Source organism: Akebia trifoliata, chromosome 7, assembly GCF_017979445.1.
Source record: "Akebia trifoliata isolate Shusen 1 chromosome 7, ASM1797944v1, whole genome shotgun sequence".
Lineage (NCBI taxonomy): Eukaryota > Viridiplantae > Streptophyta > Magnoliopsida > Ranunculales > Lardizabalaceae > Akebia > Akebia trifoliata.
In genome coordinates, this window is record NC_141381.1 from 20,793,175 (window position 1) to 20,812,169 (window position 18,995).

The 18,995-nt window shown below is 31.3% G+C and overlaps 1 protein-coding gene across 2 annotated transcripts; it reads left to right on the forward strand.

Moving 5' to 3' along the window:
• The first annotated feature begins 6,531 nt into the window (after positions 1 to 6,531).
• Positions 6,532 to 15,185, forward strand: LOC147398371 (uncharacterized). 2 transcript variants are annotated; one of them, XM_086447553.1, is made up of 5 exons: positions 6,533 to 6,652; positions 6,797 to 7,521; positions 7,644 to 7,694; positions 7,846 to 7,918; positions 14,828 to 15,185. In XM_086447553.1, the coding sequence occupies exons 2-5, from the start codon at positions 6,890 to 6,892 to the stop codon at positions 14,987 to 14,989; spliced, it is 918 nt and encodes a 305-aa protein (XP_086303679.1). In that variant the 5' UTR covers positions 6,533 to 6,652; positions 6,797 to 6,889; the 3' UTR covers positions 14,990 to 15,185. The 2 variants fall into 2 exon arrangements, with proteins under 2 accessions (XP_086303678.1, XP_086303679.1); XM_086447552.1 differs by having other exon boundaries at positions 6,532 to 7,521.
• The last annotated feature ends 3,810 nt before the right edge of the window (positions 15,186 to 18,995 follow it).

Here is an 18,995-nt window from a genome sequence, read left to right on the forward strand (position 1 = left end):
TTTCAATTACTTAATATTTTGTATGAATAAACAAATTTTTTATACTCAATTATTTAGTATTCTTTTGAGAATTAACAAACTAATTAGAAGATTATTCTTTTCCCTACATTAATCTGGTCGAAGTCTCCACTATTAGTTATTTCTCATCGCCTTCAATAGTTATGGGTAAAGTAACTTTAGAGTAATTAATGTTTTTGATAAACATATGCATTGAGATTGTAACTCATTTTTCATCAAATCAATAAAATCGTTTATCATCTTATTTAATATTTCTCGGTAGAATTTTCTAGTAACGCCCATCCCTAAGAAACTGCATTAATCTTTAAGAAATTTTGGCCCCGTTGATACAGTTGTCAAAATTTGTTGTCGGATTCTATTGTAAGAAGCTGCTGTTAAAAACAATTGTAATAAATTGAAACACTGAAAAACTTTTTTGATAGAGTCTTGTAAAAGTGTTGTGCTGTTTACTAGAATTTGGTAATTATTTTTTTATACAGTTACTGGATTCTGTTGTATTAGGGTAAAATAACTAGAATACCCTTATAAATATATAATTACACTAAATATATATAAATTTAATAAATTTATATTAAAAAATTATAAAAATAATTATTCTAATTTAAAAAAAAATTAATAATTCTATAAGAAATAATAAAAAAGCTATAATTCTATAGAAATTTCAACATCTCTTGAAGATGGACATATGAAATTTTCCTGATAAACAAAATACATGTATAATTAATATTGATAATGCACCCAGATGTCACCAAAAATGACTAGAATACACTTATAAATATATAACTACACGAAATATATATAAATATAATAAATTTATATTAAAAGTTATAAAAATAATTATTTTAATGTAAAAAAAAAATGTATAATTCTATAGAAATTTCGGTGTATCTCCTCTTAAAAATGGACATATAAAATTTTTCTAATAAATAAAATACCTACATAATACACAATCCAACATTCACATTACATCGTATATATATAACACATCCACATAAGATCTCATTTATATTCTGACATCATGGACACATAATAACCATAGCTAATATAATAAGTATAACTGAAATAAATAAAAATATGAAAAATATACATCTCCAACAAATGCATAGAAGACATATTTTTCATTTTTCTTATTTATCTCTGTTACTTTATCTTGAGTAATATCATCATTGATAATATTAACTTCATCTGCCCACACAAAAGACCCTACATGTCTCTATAAAGTAAAATAACATATGAATTAATATCAATCTAATTATATAGGTATGCATCCAATATTAATATCAATGAAATATTACCTGCCAAGATACCTATAAAATATCCTTTCATAATTTTCTTTTATTTTAGTTATGACTAATGTCATCATTCGACTATATGAACAAAATGGTAAATACGTATAGTTTGCCATCAATGTTATTCATCATACACAAAAATATAAATAAATAAGTATGAAATCTTAGAAATATACTTAAAAATAGTATAATATTTATATCAAGATCAAACAATAGTATTTATACTTATAATACGAAGTAAAAATATATAATATGAAAATGTATCAACGATTGCTAGTAAAAATGACATTGGCTATTGAATCCATATATATTTTCATTGTTTGTTGGCTCTGATGACCTAATGATGGGGGAACTGAATACTCTTGGTCAGTGAAATCCTATTTTTCTTCTTTCATTGATCCTTCTTACTCAAATCGAACAAATTATTCATCGATAATGGTATGTTTTTTGATAAATTATGCAATATCATATAGATAACAATAATATTTCGTTGTTTGTCCAAAGTATATGAACGCATCAACTTCAATATTAGTTATTTTGCCTTCAAAACCCCAAATATTCGTTCAATCACGTTTTGAAGTGAAGAATGCAAATAATTGAATAGTTATTTTCATCATTTGCCCATAATCTCCTATAGTCTTGTCAATGGTATCGAACACCTCGAGAAGGTGCGAGATAACCATCCATGAGTGGGTACCTAACATCTACCAGATAATATTTACATATTATCCAAAAAAATTAATTTCTAAGATTGAATATAAACATATATAATTGACATGCTTTTACATATAGACCTAGTGAAAGATATGAAAATTTTAAATTGAGAGTATTCAATGTATTAAAGAAGACATATGAATCATTAGTCGACCCTTCCCAACCAACCACCACATAAATAAACAACATGTCAAACGAACATGTTGCCATTATATTTTGTGTGAATCCCTTATATCTTCGATATCGTACTTATTCTTCTATTGGTACAAATGCACTAACTGTGTCCCGTTTATCTCTTCAATACAACCCTACATAGTATTAAAGTATATTAATATATAAACATTAATGAAACAAATATTTTTAAAATCTATATATATGAGAAATTACCTTAAAATAGGGTTAAAAATGATAATTATTACGGATGTGCGGAGAGACTTCATTGAGGTCGGGAGGTACAATTAAGGACATTGACAAGTTCATAATAGCCAAAAGAAATATGTTTAAATACTTGCTAACCATTTGAAATGAGTGAACGAAACAAGTTTTAATTATTCTTTGTCATTGATTATGTCCTATTATCAATAAGAACATCGTTACTTGTTCTTGAATAGTAAAGTATTGTTCCATCTTTAATAGACCTCGCTCCTCCAAAATAGTACATAGATTCCAAAATATGTGTTTTTTCATTCTAAATAATGTGTGGTACGTCGTACGATTATCATTTAATGTTTTCGCACAAAGTCAATCTCTTTGTACTGACTATTATTATGTGGCTCCCTACTTAAGAAATTCTTGCAATAAAATAAGAAACCTAAGACAACTCTTGTCGTGACTATATTTAAAATACTTGATTCAACAATATTAGTATTATCACCATTTGAATCGATAGTATTTGTGGGATCAACATCTGAATCTATATGACCTATTTATGAATTCATATTAAACTAAATACAACCAACTTACAATACACAATATAGAAAGTCCAATTAAATGATATCCACCACATACAACAAAAGTCATCATCCATAATATCAATCACAATATCCATCCACTAGAAAATAAAACATCCATCTAACAGAAAATTAAATATCTATCCAACAGAAAATCAAATATCCATCAAACAGGGCATCATATTAGTGCAAAAAGTAAATAAAATAACTAAACTATATTACACCATATTAATGCAAGAAGTAACTAATGTATATTACACCCTATATGTGCAAAGAGTAACCAAGGTATATTGCACCCTATAGGTGCATCATAAAACCAATATAAATATAAAAGTAACTTGAAAAAATATCTAAAAATCCCTTCCAACTAGAAAATCAGTCATCTCGTCCTCCAACCACCTAAGACGAATAGTTGTTGATCGTAACTCACAAAAAACCTCTCTGGATTGCTTGTTCTTCATAGATACATTCAATGCACAACGATAGAAATCATTGTTGGGGGTTACATCTGTTAGTTGGTTTAAGAGATCGATAGATTCTTGAATACTGGCTTTCTTAATAAGAATGGGGTTGCTAGAAGTAAATGTCTGGCTGTGAACTATATCTACGAGCTTATCTAGTTTTTAGCCAGTTCGCATAGTAGCAGTTATCTTCTGTCTACGACCTTGAGACTATAGAGTATCACCACCTCTACGTCAAACGGAATCTGTAGGTCAGGGTACAGTAGGGTAACATCATCCTCAAACTCGTCGGCATCATCAAAAGTCAGTCTAGAGGTATTTGAGACTCCGGGGGCTGGGTCTCCATGACATCATCTAGATCATCAGCATAAAGATTTTCTTCCAAGGCTTGTGATGCAAATGGCATTGTATCAGATATAGGTGACCACATTTGACTATTAATAGCATATGTGCCTCCAAGGATGAAATCCAATTGCTTCGTAAACGTTAGAGGCTTCGTTCGGAATATTGTATCTTTTGGATGTTGTTTTAAAAAATAAAAACCCTAAATGATATATAAAAATAATAATTTTTTTAAAAATAAATAAAAGAAAAAATTAACAAAAAATATACCTCTAACCACCCATCCTACCATTCCTCACTTGCATCTAATATACCAGTCTCAACATCATAAGAAATGCTAGTATTTGTGTAAATCTTATTCCAATGTCCCAAGGCCTTTTTGTCTATCCCAGTTGTTTTTCATTTGCCCTCGATCATAGTAAACATTAGTTACTTTTTTAAACTCCTTCACCAAGATTCCATATCCAATCTTGTCAAGTACTTTATGTGATCTCCTCCCCTTCTTAACTAATTCATAGCATATCTTGACCCAAACTTCATATTGTTTGGGTGTCCAATCTGCTTTTGCACCCTTTAAATTATTATCTTCCATCTGACAATGGAAAATAATGACTCTAAAAACCCATTAGATCCTATTTAAAAATCAATCACATTTACAAAAATTAACCACTGAATATCATATATTTTCATCAATCAAATCAAATAATACACTACATTTCAAATTTCATCAAATTTATCAATTAAACTTCAATAATCCATCAAATTTCAGATATTTTCATAGATCAAGCCAAATAAATAACCATTAAATTTCATATGTTTTCATCGATCAAAACAAATAAATAACCACATTTGTGTTTTTTTATCGAACTAATCCACCAAATTTTAGATTTTATCATTGAACAAACTAAAATAAATCACCACATAAGGTTGTTCAATTCGATTTTTAATAAGTTGATAAGAAAATTACATATTCTTTCATCAATTTAACCAAGATTAATGAAGAACAACAAGGAAATCATAAAGGACCAATTCGAATAATGAGATAATGATGAAACGACTACAACATTCGATTATCAAATACCCAATAACATTCGATTTGATCTATAAAAAATATTATAAATTTATAAATTAGATTATCGAATACCCGATAACAATCGATTCGATTTATAAAAAAAATTATAAATTTATAAATTAGATTATTGAATACCCGATAACATTCGATTAATTTATAAATTTATAAATTAAATTATCAAATACCTGATAACATTCGATTTATAAAAATTAAAAAAAAATATAAATTTATAAATTAGATTATCGAATACTCGATAACATTCGATTCAATTTATTAAAAAAAAATTATAAATTTATAAATTAGATTATTGAATACCCGATAACATTTGATTCGATTTATAAAAAAAAATTATAAATTATCAAATACCTGATAACATTTGATTTGATTTAAAAAAAAAAATAGAAATTATCGAATACTTGATAACATTAGATTTAATTTATAAAAGAAAATTATACATTATCGAATACCTGATAACATTCGATTCAATTTCTAAAAAAGATCCAAAATCATACATGAAATGTAAGAAATTCTTCAAATCCTAAACATCAAATCTACAAGAACTCCAGAACCCATAGATTCTTTAAAAAAAAAAAAAAAATCAAAGAATGAAACGAAGATTTAAGAACTCAAAAACCTTCAAAGATGTGGGAAAAACATCTTCGAAGATCAAAGCTCGAAAATCTTCGTAGATCAAAGGTCGAAAACCTTCGAAGATCAAAAGTCGAAAACCTTCGAAGAACAAAGCTCAAAAACCTTCGAAGATCAAAGCTCGAAAACTTTCAAATATCTAGAAAAAAATCGTACATTCATGATGTAAAACAGATTTGGAGCAAATGTTCGACAACGAAAAGCTAGTTCGCCTTACAGTCAATCAGAAATCGTTAATGTTTGTCGCCGATCGAAGCTACCAACGAAAATAGTAATGGCCGTTGTTGAAGCATTGTTTGAGGGTTATGTGAGAGAAGGGAGAGAAAAATGAAAACCTTGCTTGTGTATTTGTCACCGATCAAAAATCGTAATTGCTTGTCGTCGATCGGAGCTATCTACGAAATGGTAATAGCTATTGAGGGTTAGGGTTAGGGTGTCTGAAGCTCTAACAAGAAGAAAGGAGTAAAAATTTGATGAGACTATGACTTGTAATTTGCTCGAAGTATAAAAGACATTTCAGTAATTTCCCAAGAGCCATTTTTTGATAAAATCAACTATCATCAACTTTTAAAAACGCAAATGTTAAACATAGTTTCTTTTATCAAACGATAATCACGTGAAAAAAAAAAATTAAATTACTGACGCAAAAACTAAAAAAATGCACTTTTAGAATCAGTATCAAACACCCACTTTGTTTTTCCTCTTATCTCAACTATAGGTTTGATGCTTGAAGTTATATAAGTCCGGTTCTGCTATCTGCTGTGCAGGTGTCAGTCCAGCAATGGGTAGTGAGACAAATTTCATCCAACTTAGGAGAACCACAGTTTTACTCAAGAGGACTATTTGTCCACTAAGTTGAACCCTCTCTATGATAGGGAGGGCCTTTTTGCGATTTTCTTAAAGGGGGTGAGCCTTTAAAGTAATTTGACCTCTTATCCATGTGTCCTCAAAAGTAGTTTCCTTTGTAGACATTATTTACCCAATTTAAAACTAGTAGGAATATATTATTTTCTTTTTCTTTTTCCAAGTTCCAACAATTCAACTATTAAGAAATCTCTCTCTCTCTCTCTCTCTCTCTCTCTCTCTCTCTCTCTGCAACTATTTCATGTCTACAAGCTTCCAAAACAAAGAGAATTAATGGAAAGAGAGATTCACAAGGTTCCTTCTGATTTTTATATTCAGTTACGTTTACGTTAAAACAACTAACGACCTTTATTTCGTTCATGGGTAGCTTTTCTTTTATTGATCATGGCAACCACAGATCCCTCTTTCCCATTTAACAATTTTTTTCTAAACCTTTAGATCCATGGCTTATGCTGACATCGAAACCCAAGAGGAGAAGAAGAGGAATCATCAAACTCAAACGTTTCGATTTCAAGTCTCTCAGATACAACCATGGTTCCTTCTCAAAACCTCTCCAAATACAACAGTTATGGCGGTTATACAGATAGTTACAGTGAGTATAAATATTGTAATCAAGCTTGTTTAGGATCCGATCTAGTAGTGGTTGATCAGATGGCTGAAAATGAATCAAGAACAAATAGCGTAAACAAAGCCGGTTCAAGCTCGAAGGATGTAGAAAAAGAAAAGGATGAGAGATGGCTTCAATTAGGTCTGGCGAATTATGTGACCAGTCCAGACCTCGAGGTCAATCTGGTTGAACCGTCAGGTCGAGGACCCGGATTGGTCGAACTCGATCTCTTACCTACACAACATGTAAAACCATTAGAACCCATCATCCATGATACAGATTTTCCAACTCCCAGTACTACTAGTGTTAATAACATTAGTACATCTTTGTTTCTGCAACACCCAAGAACAAGCGTGAATTTTGGTCATCAAGAGGTCCCATGGGGATATAGGCCTAATAATCCATGGAACTCAATTTCTTCTTCGTCTTTGATGATGCAACCATTTCAGTTCCCAAGCGTAGATATTGGTAGTCCGAACTATGATATGAGGGTCATCGATCCACCACAAAGATCGCATTCCAGTGTTTGGTTTGTGGTCCAAGCATCACAAAATCAGTAAGTCTAAGAATGAAATAGAATGAACATGAAAAAAAAAAAAAAAAGTGTTATTTAAATGTTTTCATTCATAAGTTAATCTCATTTATAATTGATTCTATTGAACTTGTTTTAATAATCAGAGTAAAAGAACCCTTTTTGCCTCAGATACCCAAGAGCTACTTGAGAATCAAGTAATTATCTTTAACCCTTTTTTTCACTTTTCAGTTTAATCATGAATTTTATTTTATTTTCTTTTTTATTTCTTTTTTTTTTTTTTATGGAACCCTATTTTTGGAGTGGAGTCGTGTTTATTTTCCTATTTTAATTTTTTGAATTCTACAGAGATGGGAGGATGACAGTTCAATTGTTGATGAAATATCTAGTTAAGAAGCTAAGGCTGAGTAACGAATCAGAGGTATTTAAAACTATCACATCAAATTTATCTCCTTTTATATGCTAATAGAAGTGTGTTTGGTAGTCTTCCATTTATCATTTCATGATCATCATGATCCCACCAATGTTAATTTTAACAAAACATATATTGTTTCATGAGAGTACCCAAAAAATTAAGAAACACCAACCAACCTCTTGAGTCACTTACTTATTTACATGTTCATATAGGGTTGGTGTTAGAAATGTGAAAGTAACTGCAGAACCAAAAGTGCTGTTTCAGTGGAATTTAATTATTTCTTCTTGTATTATTGTATTTAGGTGGCAAGCATGTTTCTCCATGATGTTTATGTATTATTAACCTATCAGTCTGTGACCTTTCATGGTGAGATAATCTGCAAAGCAACTTTTTATCTAATCCGGGTGTTAAGAATATAACATATATCTTCTCGTAATAAGGTGCATCTATGTGAGATATGCCACATCATGATTGTGGTGTTGGTGTTTAGATTGTGTTGTAAGTTTCATGGATGCTTAGTTACTTAACAAGGGTTTAGTTATGGGATTTAATTAGGTGGAGGTTTTGAGTGGAGATTGTGAGCTTTAACTGTTTACATCGCACCATTAAGTAATCTTTTTATTATGTTGGCAACATGGCATCCATTAAATCGAATAAGAGAAAAAAATATATATCACAAATATATATATATAGATATAGCATAAGTTGGAGAAGATGAAGAAGCAAAAGAGGAAAGGTACTCGAAGAATTATAAAAGCAACCAATCTTTTTATGAGTTTGATAAGGGGGAAAGGCTCAAGGTGGATACCTAAACACTAAGGGAAAAGCAAGTGCAGAGCGTGGAGTGAAATAGTTCAGCTTTTGAATTGCTGCTGAATCTATAGGCAGGGTATAGACAACTTGGCAAGCTTAAAATCTTAATAGCAATACAAAAAGGAAGTAGAAGGAATTCCCATGAGAACTACGAACAATTGGTTCATCATAGATTGTGAATTTGGGATTTTGACAGAGAAATGTAGACTTGATACTAAGGGAAGAGGTGGAGTATTGCATACTAGATGGAGAAAGCCAAGCAGTTGAAATAGAACTCTTAAAAGAACCAGCTAACCTACATATAGTTGAAGCGTGATAGAACAGTGGACCTGATCGGCCGTAAACATATTCATAAAAGAAGATATGTATCCCAAATATGAAAAACAAGTCTTGGTTTTCTTGCTTGTCCTCCATAACAAAAGCTTGTACAAATTCTTTGTTGTTGTAGGCAAAACATGACAAAATTGGGGTATCACTTCATAGTAGGGAACTTAATTCATGTACATAATTAATGTTGAGATCTCGTTCCATAGCATCACGACCTTACTCTAGAATTAATGATCAATATGAACTGATCAAAATAACTAATATGATCCTAGAGAAACAAGTTGTTTAAATCCAAGCTATGAAGATGAAAGCTTGGTTGTTTCTACTTTCATAGAATGAGCATAGTAGATACTGAGGATGTTGAATAGATACGGAGCATAGTACATAGATATATGTAGAGCCCTATAATCTGACTCACTTTTTTGTACGCTCTTTATACGTTTACTTTACAGAATGGTTTAAAATCATAAAGATTTATCCTTATATATCCCAAAGTAAAGGATCTATGGTTCTGTGAAGGAAGCGTACAAAGAGCGTACAAAAACTTAAGTCAGATTATCACGACCCATATATGTAAGTCTACTTAATAGAGTTTTAGATAAACTGAAATAATGAAGAAATTTTATCTCCCATAAGGTTACATCAAATAGAGAAATTTGGTAATTGTATAACTATCCTACACAACCCATGTTTCTTAGGAAGCAAATCCTCCCACAATCATTTATTAAATAACACAATCCCTAGTACCCTAGCACAATGATTAAAAGTTCTTTTTTTTTATTGGTAAGTGGGGGGATATGAAGTATGATTTTAAAACTCGTTCGAGACCGATACGTATCGCTCGAGTTAACTCGGTATCGGAGCTGAACAAGACCAACTCACAAAGTCATTTTTTGACCGAGATTTAGGACTCACATTCAATTTTTTTATTTGTCTCATGAGACGTCTCAAACGTATCGGAAAACTCGTCTGAGACAACTTGGTATCGGGCCTGGACAAGACGAGATGTGAAACCGAGTTTTAAAACCATGATATGAAGGGCATCACCCTTTCATTGAAAAAATGATAGCTACATCCTTAAATAATAACAAAAACATCCTCCTAAAGAATCATAGTCAGAGCTATTGGACTGCGATTAGGCTCATATTAAAGAGACACATCAGGACGATTAATTTTTCCAAAATATCAGCAGCATGGTTACTCTTATGTATTCATCTTTGTCGCATCCCACTCATCTTGGGGTTGATCAAAGCCAATGGCTCACTAGATTAGAAATGTCATTATTTCTCTCAGAAGCATTTGATTGGATCGTGTGACTCGATTCTCTCTCTATGGAGATTATGAAAGATATAAAGTGAAGATCATTGTAACGAATGCATTTATGATATTGAGGGAGACTGAAAAATGTGAACTAAAAGAAGAGGATAATTGATCAAAGGAATGAGAAGCTAATGGAGAATAAAAGAAGAAGGTAGTGAAATATGGGTAATGGAAGTGAGGATCATGACTGGCCAGATTGCATGCATGATTGGAGCTGGTCAATGCTATGATACCATGATAGAGTTTTACTTAAATAATAAAGAGAAATATTTTTTTTTTGTCGATAGAAAGAAATGTTATCTCCCATAAGATTACATTTACCATCCTAGACAACCCATGTTTCTTAAAATACACATCCTCATCTTGAGTTTTAATATGGTAGATCACAATTATCATTTACTAGATAACACAATCTCTATTAGTAGAATTGAAAAAAATCATAAATGAATAATTCGAAAAAATTAAAGAATATCCATAATAGGAGAGAATAAAATCAATAAAAAATTTGAGCAAGTAGGTAGAAGAAAAATGATAGGGTATTTATAGCATGGATGAGATCGGTCAGTTGGGTAAGGTCAGGTTTTGAACCCATCTACGATATATTCTTCCATCTTTTATTAAAATTTTCTTCAATTATAAAAGAATTTTAATTTGAAAAAATAAAAATTGTTCTTTCTAGGAGGAAGGGGTAACCTGTTTTTATAATGAGATCAATAACACATGTGGTGGCGGGTTTTAAATCCAGGTCCATGGTATCAACAACACCCAGTGACAAAATAGTATTCAGATTTATATTACAAAACCGAAGGTTCGCAATATGGATTAATCGGGAATTATGTGCCTGATACAAATTAAAAAGCCATTAGGTTGAAAGAGTCTAATTTTCATTATTTTGTAATTTTCTTAGTGTGGGAGCAGTTTACGGTCTTTTCTCAAAGGTTCTTTTTTTTATGATTTTTTCATCAGATAATTAATGGATGAATATTCTCTAGGGAAATTAACCAATGATAGGATTAACCAAAGATTTAGGTTTTGTAATAAAAGCCCCCTTGTGCAGTAAGAGGGGTGGTTTTGTCAAGTTTTGAAGTAGAAAACTTCACCTTGAGAGTTGAATTAGAACTCCATAGTTGAAATATATATATGATCCAAGCATGGGGTAGAATCTTAGCCCTCCCATCTTATCAACAAGATTTAGTTAGGGCAGAGATTTTTCTTCTCAGCCTGTCTATTGGAATCATGTACTGATCTCTTCCTTAGAGTAAGTTGGTCCATGAAGTATGGCTTGCTTACCCATTTTGTTTGAACTAACGACTTAGTACATATCTCTGTATGAAGTAGGAATTTGGTTTGGCATGTTTGGTCAGTGGTTGCCACATAACTAGGAAGTACTGGCAATTTATGGACTGCTTGTAAAGGTATTAATGAGAAATTTTTTATATATTATCATAGAAAGTGAGCGAGCATATATATATTTAGAACTCTTAAGAATCCAACAAAGGAAATACAACTAACTCAAAATTGAATTTCATTTATTAATCCTAATTAGTACTAATCCTATCAAATATAATGCTACGGTATGTCTCATGTACATCTTATATATTAAAATTATGTGCTTTCCCTCAATAGAAGAACACAACATGATGTTCTCCATAGGATTCTTCTTTGGCTAGTCTTATGTTCTACTTATGGGCCCACGTGCATATCATGTTGGAAAATCCAACCATAATACGATGGAGACCATCCTCGCAAAGAATCAGTTTAGTTCATTCTAACCTTCCTTCCCTCTTTGAGAAGTTAACATGAAGTTAATAAATTCATGTAGTTCAATTAAACCTTTATTTCAGGATAACCTTTCATGAGGTTAGTAATATATATTGAGATGAACAGATTTTTGTCTTGATGATCATCATCATTACTAGGAAAATTCATTATAGTATTTCGATCATCTAACAAAATACTCATGTGGCCCGACAAGTGCCTATTATGATAATCATCATATTGTAACCCCCCACCCAGAAATAAGGAATAAGAAGAAAAAAAAAATTAAAACAAAGTATTTCTTATCTAGTGATGTCAATATTCTTCAATTTCTCAAGGGAGGAGGTGGAGGTGGGGGGGAGTATCTATCTTATCAGAATGACCATATGTATATGTATACTTTTCATATGATATTAATTTCTATTGTTTTCTTGCACTTAATTAGTTCTTGTTTATTTTATTATTATTATTCTTTTTTTGAAGGAGCAGAGAATATGACTAACTGTTAGTTCTAAGAACCATTCTCAAGATCAAGCAGCTTTAAGCAACAACCATAGATTAGTATTAAAAAATGTTACATGCTCAGATGTCCTCCTCACCAAAAATATATATTAATTTCATGACAATTATCAATATAATATACTCCAGCTAGTTTGCTTGTATTCCTTTCTCAACATTCCTTTTTTCCTTTTAAACAATCAAATCGATCAAATATTTTGTTTTCGAGGTCAACCACTTATGGACAAATAGGCAGATATTCCCCTCAGGCAATACAGTTTGTGTGAACATGAATTTCAATATAGGAAGCTGACACCATGTCCCCCACAATACTAAACCTCAGCTTTCGCACATGGCATGCAACTAGGTACCCAATAATTAGGTATGTAAGTGGGTGTGTGAAACATGAGATGCATAATTTTCGGATACTATTTCTTTCTTTCTCTTTCTATGTTTCTTTTCTTTCCAAGACATCTTAGGGTGATTAGATCTCAAATCAACCTATTTTGGTGAATGATCATGTGATGTGTTCATACTAGTCTTAGGGTATTTTATGTGATGGTTAGAGACAATGCATGAGAAGCTTTTGAGAACAATTATTTGGAGGACATGAATAGAAATCTACTAGTAATCAAATAGAGAAAAACAAAGAGATCTTTTCAAGGTGGAAACTTTTTTTCTTTTCTTTTTATTTTTACAAGAGTATATTGACTTTGATCACTAGCACATATTCAACTTTAATTATCATTATTACTTGAGACTAATCAACACTCATTAACATATAAAAGATGTATTAACACATCCCAAATCTCATCATGAGAATACAAAAAAATCACACATGGACCCTTTATGGATCCTTTCGTGGCACCTTCACCCGGTCCCCACACCCCATGAATTGTAATTGAGAAGGACGTACACCTGAATATTAAAGACCCCATCATCTCTTCCATAACCAACAAAAGGACTAAATAAAACACATATTTTACGTTAGATGAAAGCAATACATGAGAGGGAATATCTACAACAGATTCATACTAAGTTGGTGAAGAGGAAGAAATATGAAAACAAAGACAAATGAAAAGTCATATTCTAATGTTGGTCAATGGAAGCATGCACCATTAAATATCCAAATAATCCCTTAAAACCCTAAAAAAATAGAGATTTAGATGTTTAAAATGGGTTCAAGGATCTTTATTGTAAATTCATGGAGGAATCTTGACTTCCTTATTAGGGTTTACGACAAGATAGCAACGTGAAGAAGACGTGCATGAGATTTACATGTTAGGTTAGAGATAAAAGAAAAGAAAAATGGTGATGACGATGCCTCGCCTTGAGTGTTGGATCTGTCATTCTTCACTTTTATTTTAATGGGTTTTTTTATTTTTATTTTTATTTTATTTTTCATGATTTTAGCTTACAAGCAAAGCTGGGGTGGGGGCAGTAATGATTGAAACTCGGGCTGGTTGAGTCTTTGAGATGGTGGGATGGGTGGGCTCAATTGGTCGGTGTCCAACGCTGACTGCTGACCCAAACATTAGATCTTTACAGAATCTCTTGGAGTAAAGAAAAAAAAAAAGTTAAGAGAGAGAAATTTGATTTGATAGGTATTATAGATGTTACAAAAGATATATAGTAGGCACCCTTATAGACTCTATTGAAGACGTAAGCTGTTCGAAAGCATGACTTCAATAATAAAAATAAAAATTATTTAGTCCATATTATACCCTTTAGAATAAGGTAATCCATTTGCAATAAACATCGTTCAATCATGATTGATGCTGACAACACATCATTCAATATTTTAATTTATTTATTTATTTTTATAAGTGTTCCTACTCATGAGGATTCAATATGTGAATGCATCAGAGCTAGATTACAGATTAATTGTTCATATTCTAAAGTATGATATCCATGACAGTGACTCACATTTTAATGGTCATCAATTAATTAAATAATAATTCTTTTTTTTAATTAAATTAGAATATTGAAGTTGACTAGAATCATGGGCAATTGAGTTTCACGATCACCCCATTCTAAGATCTGATGGTGGTGATCGCCATAATCATCAAAATCTTATCCCAAGGATTCGCTCGGTGATGAGAAGAAGTGTGTATTTGATATGGATTTATGGCTCTTTTATTCTCTTATAATACATTATTATGTAAATGTTATATGTTTACGTGTGTTGTACTGAAACAGATAGAGATAAGATGTAGAGGACAACAGATTCAACCTTCCTTGACATTGCAACATGTTCGAGATAACATATGGAGTTCGAGAGATGCGTTGACGACTTTGCTTCCTCACAACTCCTCAACCGCACATCGTCTCATGATTCTATACTACGAAAGGAGTGCTTAAAGTGAATATTTTTAATTAGTTACATTCCCCCGCCACCCGACTCATGTGGTAAAATTATTAAATTATAACCCTCTTATTTTTCTTCTTCTTTCTTTTTTTACAACTCTAATTCATTTTGAGAAATACCCCTGAATTATTACAAGTTTTGAGGTTAAATCACATAATTCCCCATATGTGTTTTCAAGGCTTGACATTTATTTACTTTTGTAAAAAATTAGAGTCCATTTTTTCTCCTTTATCTGCAATTTTCTATCATTAAACTAGGGAAAACCCTTCATGATATTTGATGTTAAGCTCACCCACAAATCAAGTTGGAGTAAGGATGGAGATTGGTGAAATGGAATTTATTTTCACTAGCACTTTACTTCATATAGAAACCCACTCTTCCCTAATGGGATGTTTAAAGTATGAGTTGTATTGGGGTGATACAGGATTTACTATGATTCTCACAATTCTGATGTGGACATGCATATATAATCGTAGATGGTTTTTACTCGTATTATGAGAAAACACATCTATGGTTATGTGCACATCTCACGTCAAACTTGTGAGAATTGCATTAAATACTTTTTGTCATTTCAGCATTTTCTTTAAAAATTTTAGTATGTCGACCTTCTAAAGACACATTTCAAATAAGGGTTTTGCCTCCATTTCTTACTATGCCATATGCCATCCAATATATTGATGGGGTTATACATATGGACCAAAGGACCATCTATCTCCATGGATCACATGAATGCAGAGCATAAAATTATGTACTCTTTAAAAAATAAATATGAAAAATGATTTTTTATCACCATTGGATTTAAATTTTAAAATTGGGATATCAGTGACCATTCATTCTCAAACCAAAAATAATTATTATTTTTAGGACTTTTTTTCAAACCTGGTCTAAATCACTGACAAGAACGTTTGTGTGATTTGGACCAAGGGGGAAGTCCACGTGAACCTCAATCCAAGCTCTATATATAGGGGAGTTTTCGGAGGCCCTAAAGAGAGCCAAACATTGTGCTAAACTTTTTTCAAACATGAGTTAGAAGATTTGGAATGAGCTGATTTTTTGTGAAGATGATCTATACAGTGAAGAGATCATCCTCACCAAAAATCAGATCATTTGAAACTTCTAACCCTAGTTTACAAGTTGAAGAATCGTGGACCGTCCAATTTTTGTAAATCACTTTTAATGGGGTTAGAAGTTTTGGAATGGGCTGATTTTTGGTGAGGATGATCTCCTCATCATAGAGATCACCCTCAAAAAAAATCAGCCCATTCCAAAACTTCTATGCCATGTTTTGAAAAAACTTTGCCACAATGTTTGGCTCATTTTAGGGCCTCCAAATGCCACCCTATATATATTAATTCGCCCATGCCAATGGCACGGGCAGCCTTTTTGGGATTAAATATGGCTTAAAATGATATGGATTTTATTTGAAATTGAAATCTGAATTTAACGGGTTTGGTTTCATTAAGTATATTCGAATTAAAATACGGTTCGGATATCAGTCCCTTGGCCTGAGTTGGATTCGGGTCGGACACGGTTTCATCCCTATATCCGTCAAGATCCGAATGATATATTACTTTGCAAATTGTATTCTTATATTTTAAGTCATCTTTTATCAACTAACAATGGTTGGTGAAGTAGTAAATGTCTCTTTTCAAAATAGAGAAGACTTGAATTCAAATCACCTTTTATTTAAAACAATCTTTAACGATTTGACATTATCCGATCCAAATCAATAAATTGAATCTGGATATGATTTTAATAAAAGTAAAATGATTCGGATATGGTCTTAGCTAGTATAATCCGAATTGGATTTAAATCCATATATGAATCTAGATAAAAAAAAAAATTCGGATATGGATATGGACACATTCATATCTGACCTATATACAACCCGTTTTATGCCGAAGGATTAAGGGGGTAAAAGAAAAAAAATATTTAAGTTGGAGGAACTGTTAAAAAAATTAAGATTAATGGGTAAATGATGAAAAATAATAAAGTGGATTAAAAGAATAAAAAAATAAATATAATAAAATTAAAGGGGGTGAAGAGATGAGAAAAGTGGTTGGAATGTTTATCCTAGTTGGATTGTATCCCACAAAAATGAGCCTTAAAAAAAATTATTTATTATTATTATTATATGAAGAATGCTAACGTCGAAAATCTCATGGGGACGTTAACATTCTCTAACACATTCACTTTTCAATAATATCATTTCCCATTTTTTCTTTTAATGAAAAGAATAAGGTTATATTAGTCTTTTACCTAATAAATATTTGTTGACATAATAAATTTTTGTCATTTACATAATAAATGATTAAGGAATTTTAATTTTTGACTTTAAATGTTTTGTTTGATTACCATACATGTTTTGACACTTAATGCCAACATAATAAATGTATTTATTATTTAAAAGACAAGCATACCAATGTCTTTTTCATTAAAAGATAAAATATACATGAATATTATTAGAAAGTGAATAAGTTAGATAATGCTAATGTCCCCATAAGATCTTAGATGATATATATATATATAGGTCTTCTTCGATAGTCCGTATTAAAAAGACAACATTGAGAACCAAAATTTGTCTTATATGGGTTAAAGATTTCAGATTGGGCTGATTTTTTGTGTAGATGATCTCTATGATGAAGAGATAATCTTCACAAAAAAATCAACATATTTTAAAACTTCTTACTCCATCAAAAGTGGTTTACAAATTAATGATAAAAATCGACGATCTACAATTCTTCAACTTTATAAGTCACTTCTGATGGGGTTATAAATTTTAGATTAGGCTGATAGATCATCCTAAAAAAAAAATCAACTCACTCCGAAAAATTTTACCCATATAAGACAAATTTTTGTTCCCAACATAATCTCCTTAATGTGGATTGTCGAACTATGGGAATATTAGTATTTTCCACCACATTCTTTTTCCAATAATACCATTGCTCATAAGACAAAATTATTGGTTCTCGTATTGTTTCCCTACCGTTGTCTACCGAACAGGACTCTGTATCTATAGGGAGACAATATTAGAAGACAAAATTTGACCTGTAGCTTAAAAGTTTCGTATTGGACTAATTTTTTGTGAGGATGATCTCTATGATAAAGAGATCAACCTCAAAAAAAAATCAGCCCAATTTGAAACTTTTAACCCCCATCAAAAGTGATTTACAAATTAACGATAAAAAATCGATGATCTACAATTTTAAATCACTTTTGATGGAGTTAGAAATTTCAGATTAGATAGAATTTTTTTATGAGGATGATCTCATTTTCATAAAGATCATCCTCACAAAAAAATCAGCTTAGTATGAAATCTTTTAACCCATATAAGGCAAACATTATCTCACTTACTTTATTATTCGACCAATAAAGGTTCATGTTGACTTATTTTTATCCTTTTACCTAGACTGATTATTTTCTATCTCGGCAACCCTCGTGAACAGTCCATTGAGCTCCCCTATAAGTGATAATAAAAAACCGAACGATTTTCACTGTTGTGGAGTCAAAAGCAATTGTTTGAACTTTGAAGCAAAGAAAGATGGTCAAAAGGTCTAGATCTAGACCAAACTAGAAAAACTCTAGCCATTTTGACAAAAAAATAAATAAATAAATAAAACGTTCCGAATAGTTATTAATGAAAATGAGAGTTGCTATTGCCACACCAACTTTTTACCCAATGCTAAGTAAATCACCAAAAGAATTGCACAGCTGTAGTATTAGTAAAATTTGATGTGACAATAGTAACTCTCATTTTTAATTAATTAAAGAAATAATAATGATATTATGATTGATTGAAAACTAGTTAATTATTGGAAAAGACGACATGAAATGCACATTGCGGTAACGATCATTTTGAGAGGGTAGCAATCACTCAGATATTGTGATCTCTTTGACATTACAGTGATAAGTTGAGTGTTGAAATGGTTGTTTCTATTAAACAAGACAATTTGTGATTCTGAAAGTTGATGAACACCAATGACTTCGTTAAATAATTTA

Coding starts and splice junctions, on each gene's coding strand:
- LOC147398371 (XM_086447552.1), top strand. CDS start 6,890: ATGGTTCCTTCTCAAAACCTCTCCAAATACAACAGTTATGGCGGTTAT. Junction 7,522..7,643: donor GTCCAAGCATCACAAAATCA/GTAAGTCTAAGA, acceptor TTTAATAATCAG/AGTAAAAGAACCCTTTTTGC. Junction 7,919..14,827: donor GGCTGAGTAACGAATCAGAG/GTATTTAAAACT, acceptor GTACTGAAACAG/ATAGAGATAAGATGTAGAGG.